The sequence below is a fragment of the Acipenser ruthenus genome, chromosome 5 (genome assembly GCF_902713425.1).
Source record: "Acipenser ruthenus chromosome 5, fAciRut3.2 maternal haplotype, whole genome shotgun sequence".
NCBI classification, from domain to species: Eukaryota; Metazoa; Chordata; class Actinopteri; order Acipenseriformes; family Acipenseridae; genus Acipenser; species Acipenser ruthenus.
The window spans coordinates 38,973,111-38,999,384 of NC_081193.1; the positions used below are offsets into that span (position 1 = coordinate 38,973,111).

Consider the following 26,274-nt stretch of genomic DNA (forward strand, 5'->3'; position numbering starts at 1 on the left):
TGGTTTCCTAAATATAATTTATAATATATTTAGAACCATATTATGTCATTATATGTCAAATAAATGTTCTTTTGTTTTTATGCTTGACTACCCACATTCAATTATTTCAATATAAGGACTGGAAAGATACAGCAGTATAAATAAAGCTTTTAAACATTTAAACAAAGTTACATTTAAAACATTTAAAAACACAGAGTCATGCCAGATTTTGCTAAATATATCACGCAGCATGTGAAATGTCATTTGTTAATTTTGTCTGTGTCAAATCATAGAAATTGCAGCATTTATTAACATTTATTTATAATATTCAGAGGTAAGGATCGTTATGGACTAACTACACTATGTCGCTTGGATAAAGACTTTATCAGTTGTGTTTTTATATTCAGTAATGTTTATTTAACCAGGACAATAACTCATTTTCCATGGGGGTCTTGGTAAAATAGGTGGTATCAAATATTTATATCAGAATATATTCCAAATAGCCTCATCTAAAAATATGACTTGTTCAATGTATTGGGAATGCAATTATTTTAGGAATATGAATTTAAATGTTTCACTTTGGCAGAAAGCTTTCAAACTCAACCTGTGTTTATTAATTGATTAACTAGGAAGTCTTCAAAGAGATGGAGCCACCTGGTTCCATATTTGTAGTAAAAAGTGATGGTTTCTCAGATAGGATTGCACCTTCTGTCAGATGGCTTTAACTTAACCAGCATTATATGTTTGCATCACTCCAATTCGACTACTGACTATAGCATAACTTTATGTAGGGTAGGGTTTGCCTGAAATGTTATGAAACCACTGTAAAGAAACAACCTTATTGCAGACTAGACACAATTCATATTTGGCTGAATAAGGTTAGAAGTAGCTGAGGCAGTAGCTAGATAATGGAAAAAGATTTTTGTCTTAAAAATTAGAACCCTGTCAGCTATCTGCTCCCCCCTGCTTAGTTGCATGGCCCAAATAAAGCTATTTCTATTACAGCTAGCTCCTGCATTTGTTCTTCTGTAGACACATGAACAAATAGAAAGGACTAAATGCTTAAAGCCACATTAGACTACATGGTCAAAACAAAATAGAGGATTACCTTAATAGTAGTGGATAGGACCAGGTAGCTCCTTGAGTGTTGTTGAAACAGGTGTGTGACAATGCACATGTCTGTCAAGCATGACCATTTCAGGAACAACTAGGACCATCTTAATGGGCATGTTGGTCAATGCAGCCACTGGTTTGTGGGACCCACTATCATGCCCCTTGTGAAGTCACTGGGATGCTTGTGTGCAACTGCAAAGTATACTATTCAAAATACAACATACAACATTGATGGGTTCTCAATGTTTATTTACCTGTGCTCTGTCCCTTGTTTCCCATATATCCTGGGTTCTGTAGGTGATCACTGGGGCATTGCAGACACAGCATTCCACCATGACCGGGTGGACAAAGAATGGTGCATTTCTCATCGACCACGGAGAACTCAAATGCACTTCTATATCTTGATGCCTTGAAGGTGCTTTCTGTTTATTGCCTGTATGATGCTTGTCCATCTTCTTCCATTTTCTTATCTGTGTGGAAAGGTAATAAAACATAATGCTTATTGTTACCATTGAGTACATTGGGGTTTAGGCGTAGGTAACCTGAGAAAGTAGAATATAGAAATTAACCCTTTTTTATGGGTTTTGTAAAGGAGTTTGAACAATGTCAACACCCCAGTAGGTAAAATGACTTGGATATTTCTACACTATTTTTTTTTTATTATTATTTGAAGGCATTGCATTCCTGTCTAAAGAAAGCACTTCTTAACAGGCAGCAGTTACTGTGTTACTGTGTCCTTGGCACACACAGTAATGACATGGCCAGTTTAAATACCACTAACAATCTTGGACCTCTCAAATTATACAACTGGGAAGATAATGACGGATAATTTTACTTAACCTTGATGGAAACACTAAGACTCTGAACTGACAAACCTGTCATCAATCACTTTTATTTTCAGGCAAACCAGTGCACTACTAATTACAGCATTCCACAAATTGCTGAACCACTTTATACTGCAGGTTCTGTGTTGTAAAGACTGCACATCTTAACCATTTTAGCAACAATAATACTGTATAAGAGAAAAATATCATATCTGTAAAGCCTGATATGTGACTGAGCTAGGCACAATAGTCAAATACATTTAACTATTTAAAATCTGATATTCCACATATGATTATAGATATACTGTAAATTGAAAAAAATATAGCCCTATATATTGTGAAATTTCGAGGTGTGTGTATTTATAAATTAAATTATTAAATGCACTTGGAAGTTAGTCAAATTGGGATAATTTATCTGGGCATGGGTTATAAACTTTAAAATGCCTTTAGAAATCCAAAAACAGAGCCCATTTTTATATTGTTAGTATAACACATTAAACTACCAATTTATAATAATGTAAAGCAGGGATCATAGTTTTAAATGTTACTTTAGTAAAAAAAAAAAAAAAAAAAAAAAAAAAGTGTGAAGGGTGTCATTACCTACATCCTTTAAATTCAGTAACTTTACTTGTTAACTACTTTGCAAACACACACATGCAAATATGTTTCTTAATATCATCTTGCATGTTATCTCAAACCCTCTGAATTCTAATTATGTGAATAAAGGTGGAACAGTGCTTGACCTGTTTCCATAAAAGGCACATATATCATTCTCATTCAGTGCTACAACTAAAAAGATCTACATAGTTCCAATACTCTGACATCAACCTTAGAAGGATTTCTTCCTGTCTAGACCTGAAGAGTCTCATAATGTCCCATCAACTTCTTGATGCAATCCAAAACATTAACAAAATGAGGAATGTTTGCAGTGATGCAGGCAAAGTTCATGGTCAAGTGGAACATGCATGGTAGTAAAGGGACTTCACCTTCAACTGTGATGTAAAATCATTAACTACTGTAACCTTGTCCTTGCTCAGAAGCAGCTGAAAACATTCCAAGTGAGGGCTGAACTGCTAAAGAGTCAATACTTGTTGAAATAGCTGCCAAGGCAACAGAACAGACTTTAGCCTATCATACCATGGAAAGAAAGCCTACAATTACATAACCACACTTACAGATAAGAGTTTTGTTAATGATGTAGGAACATGATTCATCATTGTAATAGAAATGTCCTATTTACGAAATACAGTATGGTACAGCATATCACTTAACAGTTGAGTTAATCCAGGTCTTAAGGAGATTTTTTTTCTTTTTGTTTTGGTTCTTAAGTGTAAAGATTAAATCATGAAATCAATTTGCTCAATTTACATTGATGATTACTTCCATCGTCTCATAGCCCCACACAATAGACACAGTCATGGCTTCTGGTTTCTAAAAAGTGACTTGCAAAGCTCTTTTCTTAAACAGCTGCTATTTCTAATAGGAACATGTTTTGTGTTGCAGTTAGGGGAAGATTGTGAAGAGACTGTTCTCATATTTTTCTAGTCCATTACTAAAAGTAATAACAGCACAGCACACAGCATTATTGATTTTTTTTGTCTTGCTTCTGACCATACTGCTCTTTATTGGGTCACATACAAAAGCATCTCACATTTATCATTTCATTTATGAAGTACCTGTAGCCATTTTGGTAAATGTCTGAATTGACTACAGGTACCTCATAACTTAAATGATACAGCACACGACTGCCAGTCACCTAAAAATCTATTCATACCTAACTAGAAAGTCTTGTTCTAGTTTAAAAATGTTATTTGCTTGACATTTAAATTGCTCATAATTTAAAGTTATTTGCTATAACCTCAGTTGTAGGACATATAGAAATTATAAATCATAAAGACCCATATAATTAATGTGCATGGCAGAGTTTATGGAATTATTTTGTTAGCTACAATTACGTCAAATATGTAAGAAATAACCCACTCCAGGGTGTGCGGTAAGACAATTCTTACCGCACGCCCTGGGTGCGTTGTGAGGGACAAGGCCTGTGGCCTCATGCCTTCAACCACCCAGGAAGTGTGGTAAGAATTGTCTTACCGCACACCTTGGAGTGGGTTATTTCGCTTATAAAATGGCCAATTTTTTTTTTCTTTAATAATTACATGAACTAGCTTTTTTAAGGAAAAAAATAAGAAGTATATTATATATCCTTCCACTGAAAAAAAAATAATAGTCCCTGAAGACTGTTTGATTGTAACATATTTTGTACTTTATTTGCCATAAACATTACATTGAACGTTGCCTTTATAGTAAGATTTTATCGAGATGAGATGACATTTGTGAATTGAAAGCAGACTGATTTCCCACATCTGAGGGAGGATTCATGGAACAGTCTGGATGGCTTGTGAGGGGACTCGACACTGGTGGTTCTTAGGGGCGAGCAGGGATATTGAAGAGTAGGGACACAGTGGGTAGAATGCGAGTTAAGTGTTATTTTACGTAGTAGGACCTGGGGGCACACTGAAAAATAAAATAAACAGAGCTCTTCTCAGGGTGTTTTTAGAAGTGATTATCTATGATACTTCTTCGGAATACCACCCCTTCCCTGTTTTGTACTTGTTGTGGTCCAATGAGAACGGTGTCGAAACAGCCCGTATGTGTTGACCACGGTTATCCTTTACTCCCTTTAAAAACAGCCTGGGCCCCACCGCACGAGCTGCAACTGTCTGTATCATTGTGACAGGATGACAGAGGTTGAGACTCAGAGACAGTGTGAAAGTTCAAAAATAAAGCTTTTAATATACAAAAATACAAAATAAACCGTCACGAGGGCCAAACAAAAAGGTTTCTAAGACACAAAATAAACACAAAATGAAACTTACACAATAAGGCTTCCAGGCTGGGCGTTGCCTTCACTGGATTACAAATGGACAAAAAAAACCCAGCACACACAGAAAAACACTCTTACTTCCTCTCCTTCTAGAACTCTCCCACTGGGAGGCTGAGGCCTCTTTTATGCCAGGTGGCTGGTGATTAATTGAATAATTAATTGGTTGATTGCACCCACCTGACACAATCAACCTGGACAGGGAGAAGAATTTAACTCCATCCCTGCCAGTATTTCCAAGGGCAGAGCCCTGCTCTGCCACACACCTCCCCACCACGTACAAAGTACGCAGGCCGCAATCGGCCAAACACCACCCCCCCACCCCCCCTCCTTTGAACCCAAGCCCTCCCCCCAAGAGTCCCCTTATGTCCTTTGGGTGGGCTATTTCAGCGGGCGGTGGTGGGCGGGGTTGATGTCGTATCCCCCAAGCTTTCTTTAATAGCGGGGGCCCTGGACCTTCCAAGCACGCGAACACTGGCAGGGAACCTGGACCCTCCAGCAGGAGCAGCGCTGGTGGCACCTCTGGTGGCAGAGGCAGGAACGGCGGCCCGTCTCCCTCTGGTGGCGGAGGCGGGAACGGCGGTCCCTCACGAACAGCAGGCGGACCCTCTGGAACAACAGGCGGAGACGGTGGCCACTCCAGCAACGGCAGTTCCAGCAACTCCAGTGGCAACGGTTCCAGACACTCCGGCATTGGCGGTGGTGGCTGTGGCCATTCTAGCGGTCTCTGAAGTCGGGCTGGCACCTCCTGCCATCGCAGTCGGGTGCGCCTCCCCTGAGCTCCTCTCAGCAGCATGTGCAAGGGCTGCTGAGGGGCTTCAGCCTTCTCCCCTTCTGGCTCTCGGGTCCGTGGCTCCTCCCCTTCTGGCTCTCGGGACGGCAGCTCCACCCCCTCTGGCTCTCGGGTCGGCAGCTCCACCCCCTCTGGCTCTCGGGACGGCAGCTCCACCCCCTCTGGCTCTCGGGACGGCAGCTCCATCCCCTCTGGCTCTCGGGACGGCAGTTCCACCCCCTCTGGCTCTCGGGACGGCAGCAGCAGGGGAACCAGCAGGCATGCTCCCTCTGCTGGTGGCGGCGATGAAGGCAAAACCAGCAGGAACTCTCCCTCTGCTGGCGGATACCTGGACTGTGGACATTCGGCCTTCCCCCTCTTGGGCTCTGGATGCACCGACTTCCCCCTCTTGGGCTCTGGACGCACCGACTCCCGCCTCTTGGGCTCTGGACATTTGGGCTCCTCCCACTCCAGGTCTGTGTCCTGTAACACCTCCAGGCAGTGGTGCTCCTCATGCCTGTAATGCATGCATTGGGTGCACCACTCCTCTTCTTCCCATGTCTTCCTTCCTCTCTGCCTCCTTCTCCTCCCCTCTGTTTGGGTGGGGCAGATGGCCACTGTGTGCCCATATGCCCCACAGCCGGGACACAACTCTGCCGCGAGCCTTTTTAAAAACAACTCCCAGTCGTCATCTGCCTCCTCCTGGGCCAGGGGTAGGGGCATCCTGCCTAGTTGTGGCCGTAGACCTCGCAGCGCCCACACCAGTCCACTGGTGGCACCTCTGGGCAGGATCTCCAGCGGTGGTCCTCCTTCCCACACCAGGAGCACCAGGGAAAAAGGCTGGCTGGGTCCTCCAGCTGGGGTGGCAGCAGCTTTTGATACTGCTGCCGCTGCCTGCTTCTGCTCATTTTTTTTTTTTTTTTTTTTTTCCCACAAAACTCAAAAAACAAAAAAAAATACTGCCCTGAGCCTCCAGGTGGCGCTATCCCACTTCTGACATAAAAGTGACAGGATGACAGAGGTTGAGACTCAGAGACAGTGTGAAAGTTCAAAAATAAAGCTTTTAATATACAAAAATACAAAATAAACCGGCACGAGGGCCAAACAAAAAGGTTTCTAAGACACAAAATAAACACAAAATGAAATTTACACAATAAGGCTTCCAGGCTGGGCGTTGCCTTCACTAGATTAAAAATGAACAAAAAACCAGCACACACAGAAAAACACTCTTACTTCCTCTCCTTCTAGAACTCCCCCACTGGGAGGCTGAGGCCTCGTTTTATGCCAAGTGGCTGGTGATTAATTGAATAATTAATTGGTTGACTGCACCCACCTGATGCAATCAACCTGGGCAGGGAGGAGAATTTAACTCCATCCCTGCCAGTATTTCCAAGGGCAGAGCCCTGCTCCGTCACAATCATATAAAGCTAATGTTGTAATCAAAAACAGAATTCAACATTCAACCAGCATTGCTAGTTTATTTCACAGCATTGCACATGGTTGAGTATTTTATAGGCAGTCCATGTGCCCTGATATGGAGTATTTTACCATGCATATATATCTTAAATAAAAATAATTAATTATTACGTGCACACATATAAATATATGTTAGAGACAAATTAATATGTATGTACAAATGTCAGCCTATTTGTAACATTGTAAAAATTATTATTAGCTCATAATATCGTAAAATACATACATTACTGTTACAAATATTTCAAATGTTCTTATTCAGAGCCATCCCACCTTGTGGCATGTCTGGCTACCTGTAAAAGCAGGGGTGCCCAATCCTGGTCCTGGAGGGCCGGTGTCCTCCTGGCTTTTGTTCCAACTGCCCCCTAATTTACTTAATTTGGACTAAATCAAGCACTTATTAGAAGCTTAATTGGTCCAATTAAGCAATTTAGTGTACAGTTGGAACAAAAACCAGGAGGGACACCGGCCCTCCAGGACCAGGATTGGGCACCCCTGTCTAAAAGGATGAAACAGTTCTGATAATGAATGAATGAAAGAATGATTCAGAGCCCCCTTCAGTTCCTGTTTGGTAACAATAACAATGTTTGATCCTTAGTACTGTACTAAAGTGTGTGATATCGTGTAACAATTGTAAGTCGCCCTGGATAAGGGCGTCTGCTAAGAAATAAATAATAATAATAATAATAATAATAATAATAATAATAATAATAATAATAATAATAATAATAAAGCTGGGGATCAGCTAGTCTCCACTTTGTTCCGCTTGTTTTTTCGATGCAATTGGTACTAACTTAGTACACAGTGTTGCAATTGACCCAACAAGTCCAGCAGAGCAATGTAATTGAAAACTAAACAAAGTAACAAAAAAACAAAAAAATGCAGGAAACAAAGTATCACATTAAAGTAGAACAAATCCAAACAAAATCCAAACAACAGATAAGGAAGTCCAGCAAAGAGTCCAGTAATGATGTTGAAGATTGAAAAATTGAGTACATTGAAAATTATGAGTCTGTCCAGTAGTGCGGAGTTGAATCGTGAACAGTTTGGAAAAAATCAGGAAAAAATGGAGACTGAACACACAAAACAACAAACACTAAACAGACCTTGAAAAACAGCTAAACTTAAACAAGTAACAGTGAAAACAAAATAATAGTTTAGACAAACTGCACTGGAATTATCTAAAGTAGCTAAAGGAATCACTGAGATTTAAATTTGTAATGCTGTAAGTTATGATGTATTCCTCAAAGGCTCCAGGCCTAAAGCCAGCTTTAGTACAGGTGCTCTGAGATTGGAGGAGTGGATATTTGAATGAGCCAATGGGGAGAGGATGAATAGAGGGTGGTTGCAAGGAACTGTGGGAAATGAAGTTTCAACCTGGCCAGGCTACTGACCCTAATTAAAGGGACAGGTGGGTGAGACTTACACCCACATTATGTAGCGTGGGAATTGCTACATGTGGACTAAAGGACTTCCGTGTCAGTTTGCGCAGTGTCTCAATCCTTACCGTCCGCGGCGAGCACAATAGAATTCTGTGCCGATCCCGATCTTGTTTAAAAGCCCAACGGTTGTGTCAGCATAGAGCAGAAGATATTTTAATTTTGTTTTAAATGTTTCTGAAATCGGAAGGTAGTGGTGAGATGTATCTTTTGTGTTGAATTTAAAAATTGCATACTCGCTGGTCAGTTTTATAAGGCGCTATTTAGTTTAATAAGTAGATGCCGCTGCTGCATATACAGTATATTACATGCTGAGTGAGACTTGCGTGGTGATTTCTCAGGTGGCTTTTGAATAGTGTTACTGCTACTGCTTGCCTCTGAGTTTTCTTTGTTCTTGTTCACTGACTAAATAAATACCACCGTATATTTGCCCATTTTTCTGTAATTCTTAGTGATAGAGATAAAAAAAAAATAAAAAAAAGATTGTTGAGTGATTTAAACGATGTTTCCGTTGTATGTTGACATTTTTACCTACAAAAACACTGTTAAATTGTTACTATTAGGCATAGTAACATTAATAGATCAGGTAAGTAAGTTGGTCTATGATGTCATAGCTGTGCGGTAAGACAATTATTACCGCACAATCATGTGATCTTTTTCAGCCAATCACAGCACTTAATTTATCCAAGACATTGTATATATATATATAGCTTTAACAGATTTGCCAGTTAAACCGTATTTATTTTTAAATATGCATTGCCAAATGGTAATTAGTAGTTTGCGGAAGAGTAGAATAGTTAACTACAAAAAAAAAAAAAAAGTTTTCAACAGTGAAGTTTACGGGTCAGTTTAAAGTGAATCTGACAGCTTTGTTTTTTTTGTGATCCAGGCAGTAGAGTTTATATCAGGTCACAGTACTGACAGACTGATGTAATTAGAAGGACAGGAACTATTGCTTTTGCAGACTAAAAACAAGCTTTAATGAAGGCAAGTTTAGCAGCATAAAATCTGCAGTTAATTAATCGTAATGGAACCCATAATCAAGGAACTGGAGTCCTTTACTTAACTGATGCTCTTCTATGAAATATCTGTTTACTTCTCTACATTTACATGGAGACTTACAGGCTATGCAATTGGGTTTTGAAATAATAAACGGCAAATTGTTTTTGACACACACACACATACTGTTAATATTTTGTTTTACAGTGTTTTTATGCAATTGCCAGTAAATAAATAGAGTTATGGTCAACTTAATAATTGAAGCGTTTTCTTTTTTTATAGAAAAGGTTAGCACTTGTGTATTGATAATATCTTAAAGTAATTAACATTGCCTCATAAGGAGCAGTACCTGTTAATGTTCTAGGGTAAAGTCCTCAACTTTGTTAATAATTTCTGCAGGAGTCTTAATAGATTTTAGTCTTTTTGTCATACATGTCAGACAATAGTTTTGTCTTCAGAAATTTGATTAAGTCCTCCCAATATGTCAAACGAAGAAAGAAAAAAACAATCTTTCAGGTTCTTCAGATTCTATATTCAGAAATGACCATTTCAGAGCTGAACTTAGTTTTGTTTGAACATAATTGATAAACGTAAATGATGATGCAGTTTTTCAGATGTTTGAACTATAGAATAATTTTAGTCGGACAGAGTTATTGAATTGTAACAAAACAAGAATACTGCATTTCGGCACCAGTTTATTTTTACACACGATATAATGTGTCACAGAAAAAAAAATATGTGGTGTTACAATATTCTAAATATATGGAATAATTTCCTAAATACTTACTAATAAAGTCTATATGTGTTCATCAATAATACAACACACATTGTATTTGATAAGTCAGTTTAATTTTATGCTGACAGAAGAACATCTGCATAGGAAAACTCACTGACACTCCAAAAAATATGAAACAGGCTGTTCTACAGTGAGGACCACACAACCTTTCTAAACTGGTATTCTATTTTCTGATTCATTTTCTGATTGTGTCAAACAATATGTGACAGAATAGGATTATATTAGTTTTTTAAACGCATTCTACCTTAACAATGAAGTGCATGAGTTGTGGAACTGCCTTATTAGAAATGCATTTTGTTTTTTCAAGGGTATAAAACATGAAGTACTGTAATTAATCACAATTTGATAATAGTCTAAACCAACAGCACATACAGTGTAAAGTAAACTCCACACTGGAAATGCATTTCAGTCTTGAAGGGGTCTTAAATGCTACGGCATATTTCACTCCTCAAAGCGGTTTATTAAATCATTCAGTTGCAAAATTGTGCTGAATTGTGTTGTGACTGATGACACCCACAAGCCCAGAAGAGCTAAAAAATTGCACTACATGTATTTCATGCATGACTGGATCACCAGGATTGTACTTGGATCATGAGAGAGATTGCTTTAAAGAAGTCCAAGACCCGTATTGTATGAACTACCCCAGCTTACACAGAAAACACGTTCCTGGAAAACAGGACGGCAGCTTGTCTGACTGAATAAAGCTTCTGTTATACAATTAATCTGACAACACGTCGAAGCAAAGCAGTGTTTGTGACTCATGTTGCCAAGCCAAGTTCAGTACCATAACTATACCAAACTGGAGTTGCTGAGTTTAAAAGTAAGACCAGTACATTCAACACACCTAACACTAAAGGACCAAACTAGGTAACATCAACGGTTACATCAGTGTGACACCCAATATGTGGCATATATGTATTCAATAAGTTAAACATAATTATAATAATATCTCAAAAATGGCCAAATGATTAACAAGATAAAAACAATAGAGCCCAGTGATGGACCAAACCGCAGATCACATATATATGATACAAACAAACACTATATCTACAATACGTCAGTTAGGACACTTGGAAACTCTGACACACATGAAAAGCAAAAATTGAAAAATAAAAACTTTAATTGTGAAATACCTCTAGGCAATACATAGATAACTTAAATCTGCAGTGGGTGGTTTTTAAATCTATTTCAACAATGATTTCTGTGTATATTTTTAACTTTTTTTTTTGTCTCCATCCAAAGATCTCTGTGATAAAGAATAGATATATTATTATTATTTATTTCTTAGCAGACGCCCTTATCCAGGGTGACTTACAATTGTTACAAGAGATCACATTATTTTTACATACAATTACCCATTTATACAGTTGGGTTTTTACTGGAGCAATCTAGGTAAAGTACCTTGCTCAAGGGTACAGCAGCAGTGTCCCCACCGGGGATTGAACCCACGACCCTCCGGTCAAGAGTCCAGAGCCCTAACCACTACTCCACACTGCTGCCCTTACATATGTGGTTAGTAAAGAAATGACCCTAAGTTATATAAGATGCTCCAAGCTATTTACACCAAATCATTAGAATAAAAAACTACTAATGAATTAAATAGCTTGGGGAATCTTGTCCAAAAACATGTACAAAGTTAGGTGTTACTGATATATAAAAATTAAATACAGTAGCCACTTCCAGATACAATAAGGATAGATTGGTTTAATCAATCAAAAATGAATGCTGTCAATACTTAACCTCCCTTGAAACCAGCAATAGAAATAAACCAACTGTCGTGAACAACATACAAATAATAATATCAAACCCTGTGGTCATATTGTCCTATTTCTTAGATAAATATTCATGACTATTTTCAAAGGTTTGCAGTGAACCAATGGCAAATTGGATGCTGAGAGATTTTTCAAAATAAATACCCTTTTTTATGTCTTTCCTTTAAAGATACCCACCAATGTATTTTGTTTGTTTCTCGTTGCTATGATACATTTGTCATCGTTAAATGTTACGATTATAATATGTGGAGAACATTGTGTTTAGACCACAAACTCAGGAAGTTCCCCAACTTTATATAGGACAGTGCATGTACAAATCTAATCTGTCCAAGCGGATTATCTTTGCTAGTACATTTCTAGACTGAAAAACTTTTTTGGAAACAATGTTTGCTTCTGGCAGACCTCCAGCCATTGTTCTATGATTGCCGGGTAATCTTTAAAACTTAGTGAGTGATGGGATGTGACTAAAAGAAAATGCAATAACCGCCACAAAGAACTTGTAACTGCTGAAGGAAAATTCATTTTAACCTCTTTCAGTTTTTTTGGCAAATCAGTGCACAAGGGTATTAGGCTTTGGCCACTTCACTCCTTCATTGCTGCACCTGACTGAATAAATTTGTGCAAGGGGTCAGAAGGAAATTTAAAAAGATGCCCTTTCTTTCCATGTAGAGTAATGTAGTTCATATTTTGAAACTGTATTGTAATGACCCTGGTTGTGCTGTAACCGTGTTCGGGAAGGTTCTGTGACCCAGAGTCAGAGGTTCACTGCAGCAGGTGTTCAGGGACGTCGGAGACGGGAGCATTGCCACCAATCAGGAGCTCGGCTTACAGCAAGAGCGGGAACCGCTTGCAACATTGTTGTTACAAATCAGGGGTAAATTGTTACAACAATGTTGCGAGGGATCAAGAGCGGGAAAGCCGTGCATGCTTGGGATTGGGGGATAAGTAGGAGTGAGGACAGTGGCAAGTGCTGCTGAGACAAAAGAGATTTGCTGCTGGACTGAAAGAATATCTGTGCTGTGTGGGGACTCACTGCTGTGATGAGAAAAAACATAATTGGACATTCCTAATTGGGGGAAAAATAAATAAAAATAATAACTGGTCACTAAATTAAAATAATAATAATAACAGTAGAGAAAGTTCAGACATTTTATGGTGAAAGCACTGCAAATACAATTTCCTATAAATCTGTCACAATTTCCTCTTAATTCCAAATACAGTATACATTTAAGACTGCATTTTAATTAAGAATGTTGTTTCATTTTAGAGCACTGACTTTTGTAAAACTTGTATATGTATAAGAATCATTAAACTATTACATCAGTTACCTATTTCTGAAATAACTTCAAGAAGGAAGCCCAATACTGTATTTTTTTTTAAAAATATACCACACATATTACTGTTCTCCAAAAGGCCACACTTTATGTCTCTGAAGAATATGTGCTTTGCCCTTTGTTAATCCGCAACTGGAACCAACTGAGCTGCTGATGAAGTGCCTTTCTTAACAGCAGCAAGACAGTCTGTGGAAAAATTTAGTCCAACAAGCTCCTGTGTGTGTGTGTGTGTGCGTGTGTGTGTATTTGTGTGTTCTATTCTTCTGTGGATACAATTTGAGAAAATGTTCTAACAAAGACTACAGTTTTGGCATATCCCCCAAACAAAGTAACAAAATTAACATAAAAACATAAATATTATAAAACTATTATGATCCCGCTATCCTTATAAAAGAGAATGTATGAAAAATATCAATAAACACACATGGTAATGATAATAAGCACAGTTATCTTTTTTTTGGTAGTTTTTAAAAGTCTCAATGATGATTACTCTTTTATTCTTTTATTCAAACTTCATCTAGGGTATGTTGCAGGTAATAGCATGCTTTTAAAAATTGGTTTTACTTTTGTTCAGAAAACAATGAGGTAAAACTTTGTCCTTGCTTCAAATGAGGCCCATTGTTTGGATGGACTGTAGCAATATTTTTAAATGACATATCCATGATCCCAGCAGGTATTTTAGAGGTCCTGCATGTCACAGCAATATGGATTTATAGGCTAATAGTTTAAAGAGAAGTGCAGCTCCACATTTTGTATTCATTATGTCCTTCTGGTCTCTTGTAACTGAGTTAGTGACAAGTCAATGACATCTGCAAGGGTATGTGCTTGGTTCTGTGCTGGTGTTTGGATCTTTGAAAATACTGTCAGTTCCCTGAGACACTGTGGCATGAATAAGCATTAAAAAAAGCTAATTTTCTTTTTGAGCAACAACAATAACAAAAATATGCGCTTTATATAAATTGTATTGGGATTGTATAATAAAGGTAGGACTTGCTCCTTTTTGACGTTTATTTTTCAGGGGCTCACAAAATAACGCAATACAGTAAATCATTCATCTTTAGGAGTACAGTATGTGTTTGACAGAGAGGTCTTCATTGAAACACCGTGAAATCTGTTCATTATACAACAGGTTCGGCTCCTTCAGTTTTTGAGTTGTTTCTGACCAGCTGAGAACATGTTGTAATTGAGTGGGGCAGGGATAGTGGTATCCAAAGTAACAATAGGAAAGTGTCAGGTATTATTGACACCTGTTTAATTTAATGTGATTTTCTTTAGGTTGGATATTTATCTCTGGCCCGGTTGAATTTGGTCAGCTGCTGGTGAAAATCAAAGAATAAAGGGAAAATATCAAAGCCCCATTGACCCTGAAGACACTGCTAGAAAGTGAAGTAGTTACAGAGTTCCTGGATTGCCAGGCAAGCAAACTGAAAACAATGTTTTAAAAGAAGGTGAGTCTAGAACCAGATGTCAGAAATGCTCAAATACATTTAAATTCAATGACAAAGGTTTTAACGACTTTTTCATTGTCTTCAATGTTTATGAAGACAAAGATCAAGATGTTTGTTTTGGAATGAAAATACACACGTGTTTTGTGTTTTATTTTTGTTTTATTTTTTTGTTTAAACGGCACATAAGAGGCCAACAGCATATAATGAATGGAAGTGCACAACATTCATGAAATTATTAAAAAAAAAAAAAAAAAAAACTACAATCACTTTAAGAGCTACCTTTGCCTGACCATTTGTACACAGTAACAAATTAAACGACTTACTTTGCATCTTTTTCCTTTGTCCATGATGTACGCCTGTTCTTCTGGGTTTCGTGATTGACTAAGATGGCAGCAGTTGCAAGCAGGGTGCTGCGTGTCTCTGAGATCTTGTTCCACCTGAGGTATGCACATTGAGGTGGAATGTGAATACATATTTGTAGTTTGATTATTTTCCACAGTGACCTTGGGGTTCCTAATCCATCTCCGTACCTAAAAAAGATGCAGAACAGATTGCAATTTGCATTATTTAATAACTCCAACACACTATGGTTGCAGACAATCATGGAAATTGACATCTGATTAATAGAATGGAAAGTCTGTCATATTAGCTCACAGAGATTGTCATTGAAAAATCTGAATTCATTCTAAATGGTTTCTACCAGAACCCAGAGATGTTGCAACAACTATAAACAAAACTGAAATTAGCTAACAATGTTGTCAAATCATCAATCAAGAAATAATTTAACTATCTTTTTTTTTTTTTTTTAAAACCAGTTTAAAGAAATGCAGTATTAAAAAAAATGTTTTGAAAAAAAGTATAAATGGTCTGGGCCCAACTAGTTACCTCAAAGACCACAAGCAAATATTTAACCACTGTTTAAAAGAGAAAGCCCTCTGACTGGTTAACAGTGCCCTTAGTAACTCACCCACAGGAATAGAGAAGTGTGTCACATGATACAGTTACTTAGCTGTTCCACTGGTCCACCCTTGAGACACACTCACCACTCTAAGCTGGCTCATTGACCTGACCTTTTTAAAAGGGTGTTAAGAATCTATAAGAGTGAGAATCTATAATTCTGTGTAAACATGCAGCACTACAAATGGCACAGGCCTTTTGGTTTCTAATGGGAATGCTGGGAAAGGGAATCACTTGGTATCACAAAACTGAATTGCATTTCTAAGCAATCATTCAAGTCTCTGCGTGCATTGACTTGGCATGGTTGTTCTCGGTTCTGCCTTTGTAGATTTCCTTCTACAATGCTTATTTTCATTGATTTTAATATAATGAGAGGTTTGATATGGATGCATTTGCTGAAATTATTAGTTTAAAGGGGATGAGTGATGTGTTAGTTGTTCAAAGAGTACACAATTTGTTTTCAATATTCCATATTACGGTAGGTTTAACAGGACTGCATTTGTTCTCACACTGTTTTGGGCTATAATGCTGTTAGCTCTAGAGCTTTGAAATTATGACAATTACACAAGATAAACACGTCACCCTCTAAAGGACTTCAGAAGAGTCAGTTCTGTTTATGACAATATTAACTCAAATTTTATTAATGAGGTGTAAACATACACTGCTGATTGAATTTAAACAGCGCTTCTTCTAAACACATAAATAGAAAATTTAATTGATTTGCTGCAAATGGCAGATAGCATATAAAGTGATTGAAAAGTAGGAGCTAATGACTTATGCAGTGTTTATATGCAGTACTGTGTATGTGTCTTATAAACATCTGCAACCATTGTGTGTTTTGCAATGCCCCTGTAGCGAAAGTGAGCTGGAAGCACCTGGCCTGCTGAGATAGCACATTACAGCAGCACATTATGGCAGACCAGTGGTTCTTGGGAACTGAGCTGATGCTACTGTAAGGGATTGATTCAAGGTTATACACCAGCCCACTATTAGTAAAAGGTTAAGCTCTGCTTCACCATAAAATTAAATTTTATTGGTATCACATACTCATTGGTGGAAGAAGAATTAAGAATCTACATATTTTTTACACATGTTGTTGTAGCAAGGCATAGTTTGGAAACTGACCACAGTTATGGTCTTTTTATGTTTTGCCACGACAAAATGAAAACAAAAACGCATTAACAAAGGGTAAAATGAAAAAAATGGGTATTCAGCCTAAAACAAAAAAGCAATCCCTCAAAAGACCCTCAAAACTACTTTTAAACAAAATTCCACATTGCCAACCCATATTTTCCATGAATATTTTGACGAACCACAGGAAATAAGTGGCTTTATAGTTCTCCACAGCAGCCACTCCAGAGACCTTAGCAACCACAAAATCAAAAGCTTGTTTTGAAAATTCATGACACATGACTATGTATTCAGTGATTCATCATGACTGCTAATTCTGCAGTCACGCTAGATATAAAAAAAAATCCATGCTGCCTGGAATAATGTGAAGTGGGTGAGAAAATGTATCAGACATTTCGCAAAAGGATACAGGAACAACTATGACAATGAAGTGCACTGGCTGCTAAACCTGAAAGTGTTTCAGACATCTTTGCATCCATAATTAATACTATGTACTATGTCTATGCAATACTATTGCATAGACATAGGATTGTGCTCATTGTATATACTATGTCTATACAATGAGCACAATCCCTGTGCTTGTGAACCATTATTATGTCGATTCTCAGAAAGAAGCGTACTAATAAAATGATAAGAAAACAAAGAAATTAAACTTTAGACAAGATGACAGCTTCCTACAGCTACTAGTTTATATCACAGAGAGATGGTTTATACTTTGAGTCAGATAAGGTTTCTTGGGGTAATCCAGCAGTTTTATGTTGCTTTCAGTATGGTCATGTAGAATAATATAAAGTTGTGCAGAGTTGCTGATATTGGAATTCAGGTGTGGACTGTGTAATTCCGTTTGTATTAACCATCCATTATTATTTTATACAAAGTTACACAGCATGAGGGTGCAAATAAGTGTGAGATAACTGTTTTTTCTCACTTCTGGCTCACCTGAAATTAATTTTAACCAAATTAATTACACAGTCCCTTCTGCTTGCAAATCAGCTATCAGGAATGGGGCACGAACCGATCGTTCAGAAGTAGAGCTTTTCTATAATCTGTGGAACTGCTTGCCAATCGCTGACAACAGCTAATCATCTGTGTAAATTGAATATGGTTTAACACAGCCCTTAGGCCACAGTCTGTTTCTTTCTTTAAAACAATTTAACTTACCAGGCACAAAATGCATGGAAACTTCACACAAGTATTAAAATCCCACATTCGTTTCAAATCTGAATAGGAATTTGAGTTCGAGCCAAGTTCTTTTGATTAGTTCATGACACTTTTTAGTTCCTGTTCTGTTCTGTTGCTCCAATATTAAGCTATCATTTTTCTTTTACCTAGCTATGCGCTTTCTTTGAGTTTGAAATACCTAACTGCCTAGCACTGAACAAAGACTTAATTATTAAATGTATGTGATACAATGACCTATAAACTCTGCTAGCCTCACCTGCTCTCACTTTTCAAAGGTCACAGTGTCACATACATTTTTATCCACTGTAACCTTGGTTAGTCCTATTGAAGATTCCCCTTCATTCAGTTCAGTTCTGTATATTCCAGGTGAAGTGACATGCAATATGACAATACATGTACAGTAATTCAAGAGGGAAATATGAAACAGATGTAAAAACAGAAAGTGTGATTATCATTTTTTATGGTGACTTATTATTATAGCAAAGCAAAAAAAAAAAAGACCACATAATTCCAATATGATTGTGTAGGTTGCTATAATGTTGGTACAGTAGTTTTTAAATGCCTCCAGTAACACCCTGAAAAACAAAAACAAACAAACAGAACCAGAGGTGGTGAATAAGGGATTACAGAAGAAATGTTAATGCTGATTAATACTTCAGCCTGTCTGATAGGTTTTACTTTTTGATGAACTACAGGGTTATGTGTTTGTCAAGGGTAGCATTGTGCTTTCTCATTGACCTTCAGCAAGGTGGCTTTTTCAGCTAGTAGGATATCTGACAGGCAGACAAGAAAAGTGCTGGGCAAATAAAGAAGATAAAGTGCCATATAGAGGGTCAGAGAACACACAGACAATGTGGTTTCTATGCGGCAACTCTAGCAGCTATGTGCAGCTATAGTGAACATTTAAAGAAAGGTTGCCCTGGCAAACAAGTAGATTAACTTATTAAAATAGAGGTAGAGTTAGTGAACAACTGCAATTTGTAATCAGTCTCTGTGTTTGATAATAACGGTGGACAAAGAGGCATCAGTCCTACTTGTTACACACAACTCATACCCTGGCCACACTGCAGGGTAAGTAGGCTGCTTCAAAAAGCATCAGCAATTACATTTCTATGTCTCTATATTTGTTCATTAGTTTTGTTTTTTTTATATATAAAATTTACCCAGCATTTGCACAATTTTATAGCTTAGTTGACTGGTTTGTCAAGGTCAAGACAATTTTGATTGTCAATGATCAGAACCATCTCAATGTTTCATTCAATATTTGATATACACTAAAAAATCATCATCTGAACTCTAACTTTACATTAATTCTGGGCTGAGTTGGTATCCTGTTACCTGACATGGGGCTAAAGAATATGTAGATTTTTTTTCCAGTTGTGACCACTAAGGTTGTGCTCTCCTTTCCCACTTTTATTCCAGCAGCAGTCTGTTTGCTTCATGTTTACAGATATCAGCTGCTTACTGAGAGATGTGCATGAGAGATCCTGGTACCGTGCCTGTTGTGTTCAGACCAGCAGAGGGATTGGTACAACACCCACTAGAGCAGGACACCATTTAGGTGGGATGTGGGTTCTTTCATTCGGGAGCTTTTACAAGAGCATTTTATTCTGAGTCATCCCTACTGACTCATAATACAGGAAGAAAAAGGCATTATGTAAATGCAGCTACACTGCCATATGGCTGAAGGGGGGAACCACAAGAAAAGCAGTAATAGAAAACCAAGGAATGCCAGCAAACTAGCGGAGTGCTGCATGGTAGAAGATATGGGGGATGAATGGATGGAAAGGTACGAGACTTGGTGACTTTACAGTGGTGGACATAAACAAATATCTTTGTGAGCACATGTGACAGGCTGACCGGGGTAAGGAGACTCAGAGTCAGGATGTGCAGGGAAAAGCGCTACGGCACGTATTTATTAAATAAAACAAACAAAATAAACAGTTTAAACAAAACCAGATCTCGCACACACAGGATCAGAGATCTGCACTCTCCAGAATCCTAACACCAACTAAACCTGTGCTCTCAGTACTCCCTTATATACACACACCTGTGCAGCAATTTACACCCACTTAATCAATTAAACCCTCCACCACATTCTCACATGTTTTTAAAGTGCTGGTGAATTAACCCTTTAATAACCCACCACCACTACAAAACACACATATACACAGGCCAGTACCCTCATTCTGCCACATTCCTCCCCCCTTATGTGCGTAGCACATACAGGCCCTCAACGGGCCGCCACCAGATTTTGGAGGGAGGGTGGGAGGAAATGTTGGGGACCAGCCGACCCCTGTCAAACACCAGACGGGCAGGGCCAGTCCTCCCCCCTCGTGCACCCTGCCGTCTGGAGTCCGCTGGCCCCAACACTCCCCAGCACTCCTTCACCTCCATGGGGCTTTGGTAAGGGGGTGCCCGTTTAACCCCCGTGACTACCCCTGGGCTTCTGTAAAGGGGCGCCCGTTTAACCCCCGTGGTGACCCCTGGGCTTATGTAAGGGGGTGCCCGTTTAACCCCCGGCCTACCCCATAAACCCAATGTCTTTATTGTCCCTTCTCGGGTTCCTCCTGGATACCCGTCAGTTGGCCCAGGCAGGTTGGCTGCCCCTAGCGGCATAGGCACTGGATTGGGTCCCTCCGCTGGCACTGGAATTACTGGCGCTGACGCTGGATCCTCCTGAACCACTGGTGCTGGACCCTCCGGAACCACTGGCACTGGACCCTCCAGAAACACTGGCACTGGACCCTCCGGTGGAGCAGCAGACAGCACGGCAACCTCAGGTGGAGCAGCAGACAGCACGGCAACCTCGGGCGTGGCCAACAGTGCAGGAGGCGGGAACAGCAGCTCGTCTCCCTCTGGTGGCGGAGGCGGGAACAGCAGCTCGTCTCCCTCTGGTGGCGGAGGCGGGAACAGCTACTGCTGCTCTGTTCCTAGCGGTGGTGGAGACAGAGACAGCTCCTGCTGCTCTGTTCCTAGCGGTGGTGGAGACAGAGACAGCTCCTGCTGCTCTGCTCCTGGCGGTGGTGGAGACAGAGGCAGCTCCTGCTGCTCTGCCCCTGGCAGTGGTGGAGACAGAGGCAGCTCCTGCTGCTCTGCTCCTGGCAGTGGAGGTGGCGGAAAGGCTGCCGACTCCTTCGGCAGTGGTGATGGGGCTGATGCTGGCCACTCAGAGGGAGGCTGTGGTGGTGCTGGCTCCCTCTGTCGTGGCGGCTGGGCTGGTGTGCGCCGTGCTCCTTTCAGCAGCATAAATAGAGGCTGCTGGGGGACACCAGCATCCTGCCCTTCTCCCCCCCAGAAAAATTCAGGGGGTTGAGCCTGTAACCCCTCCCCTTCTGGCCCTGGAGACGGCAGTAATGGCTCCTCCCCTTCTGGCTCTTGGGACGGCAGCGATGGCTCCTCCCCCTCTAGCTCTCGGGACGGCAGCAGCAGGTGAACCAGCAGGCATGCTCCCTCTGCTGGTGGCGGCGATGGAGGAAGAGACAGCAGGTAATCTTCCCCTGCTGGTGGAGGTGGCACCGACTCCTCCCTCTCGGGCCGTGGACGCACCGACTCCTCCCTCTCGGGCCGTGGACGCTCGGGCTCCTCCCACTCGGGCCATGGACGTTTGGGCTCCTCCCACTCGGGCTGTGGACGTTCGGGCTCCTCCCACTCGGGCTGTGGACGTTCGGGCTCCTCCCACTCGGGCTGTGGACGTTCGGGCTCCTCCCACTCGGGCTGTGGACGTTTGGGCTCCTCCCACTCGGGCTGTGGACGTTCGGACTCCTCATAGTACCGGAAGGGACAGGCAGCAAACTGATGTTGCTGGTTACAGAGGGGGCACAACAGTGGTGACCTACAGCTCCTCAGGTACCTGGCCCTGATGTACTCCTCCTCCTCCCTGTCCCTCGCTTCCCGGTCCTTCTTCCACCTCATCTTCTCTTCCTTTTTTTTTCCTTTTTTTTTTTTTTTTTTAACAAAACAAAAAAAAATCCTGCCCTCCTGCTCCAAGTCTCCAGAGGCGCTATCCCACTCTGACACCAAATGTGACAGGCTGACCGGGGTAAGGAGACTCAGAGTCAGGATGTGCAGGGAAAAGCGCTACGGCACGTATTTATTAAATAAAACAAACAAAATAAACAGTTTAAACAAAACCAGATCTCGCACACACAGGATCAGAGATCTGCACTCTCCAGAATCCTAACACCAACTAAACCTGTGCTCTCAGTGCTCCCTTATATACACACACCTGTGCAGCAATTTACACCCACTTAATCAATTAAACCCTCCACCACATTCTCACATATTTTTAAAGTGCTGGTGAATTAACCCTTTAATTACCCACCACCACTACAAAACACACATATACACAGGCCATTACCCTCATTCTGCCACAGCACAGTAAGAAAAAAAATGATACGTAACAAACGTGTCAGAAATGTCAGTGTTTTGTGAACATCTGTTTATGATACACAAGCCTTCAAATTACTAATTAACCCCTCAATATGTAATGAATGTATGTTTTCATACCCTGATATCCTGTTCAAACAGTGTACTGTAAAAAAAAGTTGCTTTATCCCTGATACTGTTAATACCAGAATTAAAATGATAGTAACACAAATCAAATTGTTACATCACTATGTAAAGTAGTATAAATGGCTTGTTACAGAGAGTTTTCATGAAGGTATAATATGTTGAATTTATAGTATATGGTGTCAGACTGTGGACTCTGGCCATGTTTAAGTGAAGCTTTTACCGCAGTACAACTTTTGAAGAAGCTCATAGTGTATAAAGTATCTGTAGACAGACATCAAGATCTGTTTTTGTGATCTAAAATGCACAGATCGTAATATCACTAACTAAATATTCTAACTAAATATGTCAATCTATTGTAGAACTATGTTCACAGTTAATGTGTGAAGAGAACAATAAATAACAACAAAGGTGCCAGATAAATAAATAATAATAATAAAAATAAGGAAAACACCCATGAGATGATTGTAAAGGTAAAGGTTGGTGTATTAAGACACCTTAGATCATTAAATAAACACCATTGTCAATGGACTGTATCTGGAAAAAAGTCACATCAAGAATGACTAAAGTAAACCAAAAACAATAAAGTTAAACATAATATCAGGTTCACTGTACTTAAGGTTCATTGTGTAAACTGAAAATAACTTTTTTCATACAGTCCTGGAATTTGAAGAAGTCACAAAATGTTAATGAAAAACAACATGAATGGTAGAAGCACTGCTTACAGGAATAGCCATACAATCACACTTTTAATGGGCAAACATTGATTAAGAAGCTGGCTTTAAAAGAAAGTGTCAATGATGTGAGGCAGGTGTTTGAGATAAATCCAGTTACTATAGAAAAATAAACCCGATCCCTGTTCAAGCATCAAGCAAACAGACATGCTGTTTTGTCAAAACCAAAACAAGCCACAACAAACAAAACAATACTGACCTTCCTCTTGACAAACTGGAAGGCTGAGCATTTCTTGAAGGAAAATCCATTCATGTCACTATTGACCATTTTCATCACCCCCAACAGAAAAGCTGATGTGCGCTGTGGATCCTGGTGTTGTAGCTGCTTGGTGAGGGTGGGCTGTGCTTTATTCGCAACCTGCTTTACACTACGATCTCAAAATAAATTATAGAGGAGGAGAGATGTGCAGTAAATTATATATACTCCCCTCAGCAGAAGCACATTCCTTTTGACATCCTTTAGTAACCCAGATGCTGCCTGAATCTCTGCAGGTCTGCCTCGGAGTTCTGCACTGCCTGTGTCATATTCAATCTTGCTTCATGTGGTGAATAGCAGTAGGGCAATGTGTGTAAGTGGTCTGTGGATACTACCAGTTTCTCAATGAAACCTGCTGCCTCCTCAATCTCTCCCTCTTTCTCTCTCTCTGCCTGGGCTGAATAATCTATGCACACAATGACAAAGGGAACATATCCTGCACTGTCACTGCAGTGATGGATGACTTGGGAAATTTGCCCCACCAGTCTTGTCATATCAGCAGACATACTGAACTGTTTAACAATATAACTTCTTTGACATTATAGCGCAGTCGTGTATGTGAGTCTATTCCCCTCAGAGAAATCCATAGTTATACAATGTGTGAAGTATATGTAACAATACTGTTTTTATTTATTTATTTATTAGCAGACGGCCTTATCCAGGGCGACTTACAGTTCTTACAAAGTATCACATTACAAAGTATCACAATACAATGTATCACATTACAAAGTATCACAATACAATGTATCACATTACATATAATAACAGTTAATCAAATACAATAAAATCAGTAGTAGGTAAGAGCAAATTCAAATGAGAAAAAAAAATACAGTAAATAAATACATTTGAGAGCGATTACGACTAAGAGCAGTTAAACTTAAAATATTTGGTTGTAAGTGTAAATTCCATTAAGAGGAAGTAGTAAGTACAATAAATGGATAAGAACAATTTCAAATAACATCAATTACAAAAAAACATAAATATGGTTAGCTTTAAGAGTAAAATCAAGTACAGAAAATATAATTATGATTGAGAGCACTAGTAGAATACAGCAAAGTATGGAGCAGTTAAGTGCAAGTACAAGATGATGCAAGTACTGATACAGTTGGGTGTCATATAGTCCAGTATAGTCGAGAGTTGAGATGTGTCTTGAGGAGGCGCTAAAAGGTGGTCAGGGACTGTGGAATAGCCTGGACTCGAACTCGCAACGTCCAGGCTATAGAGCGCATCCTGCACTCTAGCGAGTGCTTTTACTGGATGCGCCACTCGGGAGCCCCCTGGGATCCTGCATTTTTACTTTTTCTTCTTCCAGTATTGATTAGCATGGATTGAAGTTCCTTGGTCTGGTACAAACCACATTCACTGTTTAATATTCATATTGATAAGCTAATATCTAAGATTTATTCCTAGGATTCGGCTGCAGTAGCAATAGGAACGATTTGTTTCACATTTGTTGTGCACAGAGCGGGAACTTTACCATGACCTCCATTTAGCCTCCATTTGCAATATTCTTCCCCTCTGACAACCCTAAACAAACAACATATCAAATACAAAATGAGTCACACAAGAACTATGACTGCAATGATGTCACATTGGATGCCCTTGTGAAATATGTTAGCTCTTAAATGTTTTCTTTTTCATATCAAACATCTTAACACAGTATCTACCAGTTCAGAAGGGTGACAGATCCTCCTGATTATACCAGCTTTAGTTTACCTGTGGAATTGCAGTTATTTTTTCCTTTGGCTTCTCACAATCAGTTATGTATAACATTGTCTCTCTCCCCTAGAATGCAGATTCTTATTTGTATTTTCTTCTAAGGCTATATGGAGGCTGTCTGTCTGTTGGACCGTGTGTCTCTATGTCAAATATATCTAGAGAACTGCTTTTCCATTTGTGATTAAACTTGATAAGGGCATTCTTTATCACAATCTGAGCATCATGCTACAGTAGACATATGGAGGCTCCTTGTTTGTCTGTTTTTCTATCTCTCCATCCATCTGTCACACTAAGTTTCTACATATATATAGAGCAGCACTTATTCAATTAAGATGCAGCTTGTTATGGACATATTTTAGCACAAGTTACTGAGAGTATTGAAATCTAGAGGTATAGGAAGGTATCTGTCCATCTGATATACATCACGGGGATCTTATTTTTTCAGTTGATAGCTCTAATTTTGAATTTACAGCTGGGCGGGGATTAATGTCACAAAGATTATTCATAGTTTCAGAATTGTAATGGATGCTAAATAATTATGCTAAAACCAAATTGTTTTACAATTCTTTGAGAATCTCTTACAAGGTTGTTTAAGATGTAAGGACACAATCTAACTCCCCTCCTTATACATAAAAAAATTGATCATAAAAGATCACAAAACTAATTTATAGCAAAAAATGTTGCTGTCATAAATGTGAATTTCACTGAAAAGAATCTGACAGACATAGATGGTATTTTTTTTTTATGTAGGCAGCTAATGAACCATATTTATTTATATTATAGGATTATTTCACAGCACATGTAGGCATGTGCACATACATCAAGTGCCATAGATTATTAGTTTACCTGATTATCCAATCTACATCCTATGGAAAGCCAATAAGTAATTAATGGTCTTGTTCTGTATTATTTAGCTGCATAAAGAGGAGTTTGTGCGTTTATTACCCTTA

The 26,274-nt window shown here is 39.4% G+C and overlaps 1 protein-coding gene across 1 annotated transcript in view; it reads right to left on the reverse strand.

Moving 5' to 3' along the window:
• LOC117403374 (serine/threonine-protein kinase Sgk1) overlaps window positions 1–23,794 on the reverse strand; it is a 50,361-nt gene extending 26,567 nt beyond the window's left edge. The window contains exons 1-3 of the mRNA XM_059024176.1: window positions 23,549–23,794; window positions 15,157–15,363; window positions 1,347–1,562 (exon numbers count right to left, since the gene is read on the reverse strand). Coding sequence (XP_058880159.1) covers window positions 1,347–1,562; window positions 15,157–15,363; window positions 23,549–23,623 — 498 coding nt within the window. The 5' untranslated portion in view covers window positions 23,624–23,794. The remainder of the gene's footprint in view (window positions 1–1,346; window positions 1,563–15,156; window positions 15,364–23,548) is intronic.
• Window positions 23,795–26,274: the final 2,480 nt, after the last annotated feature.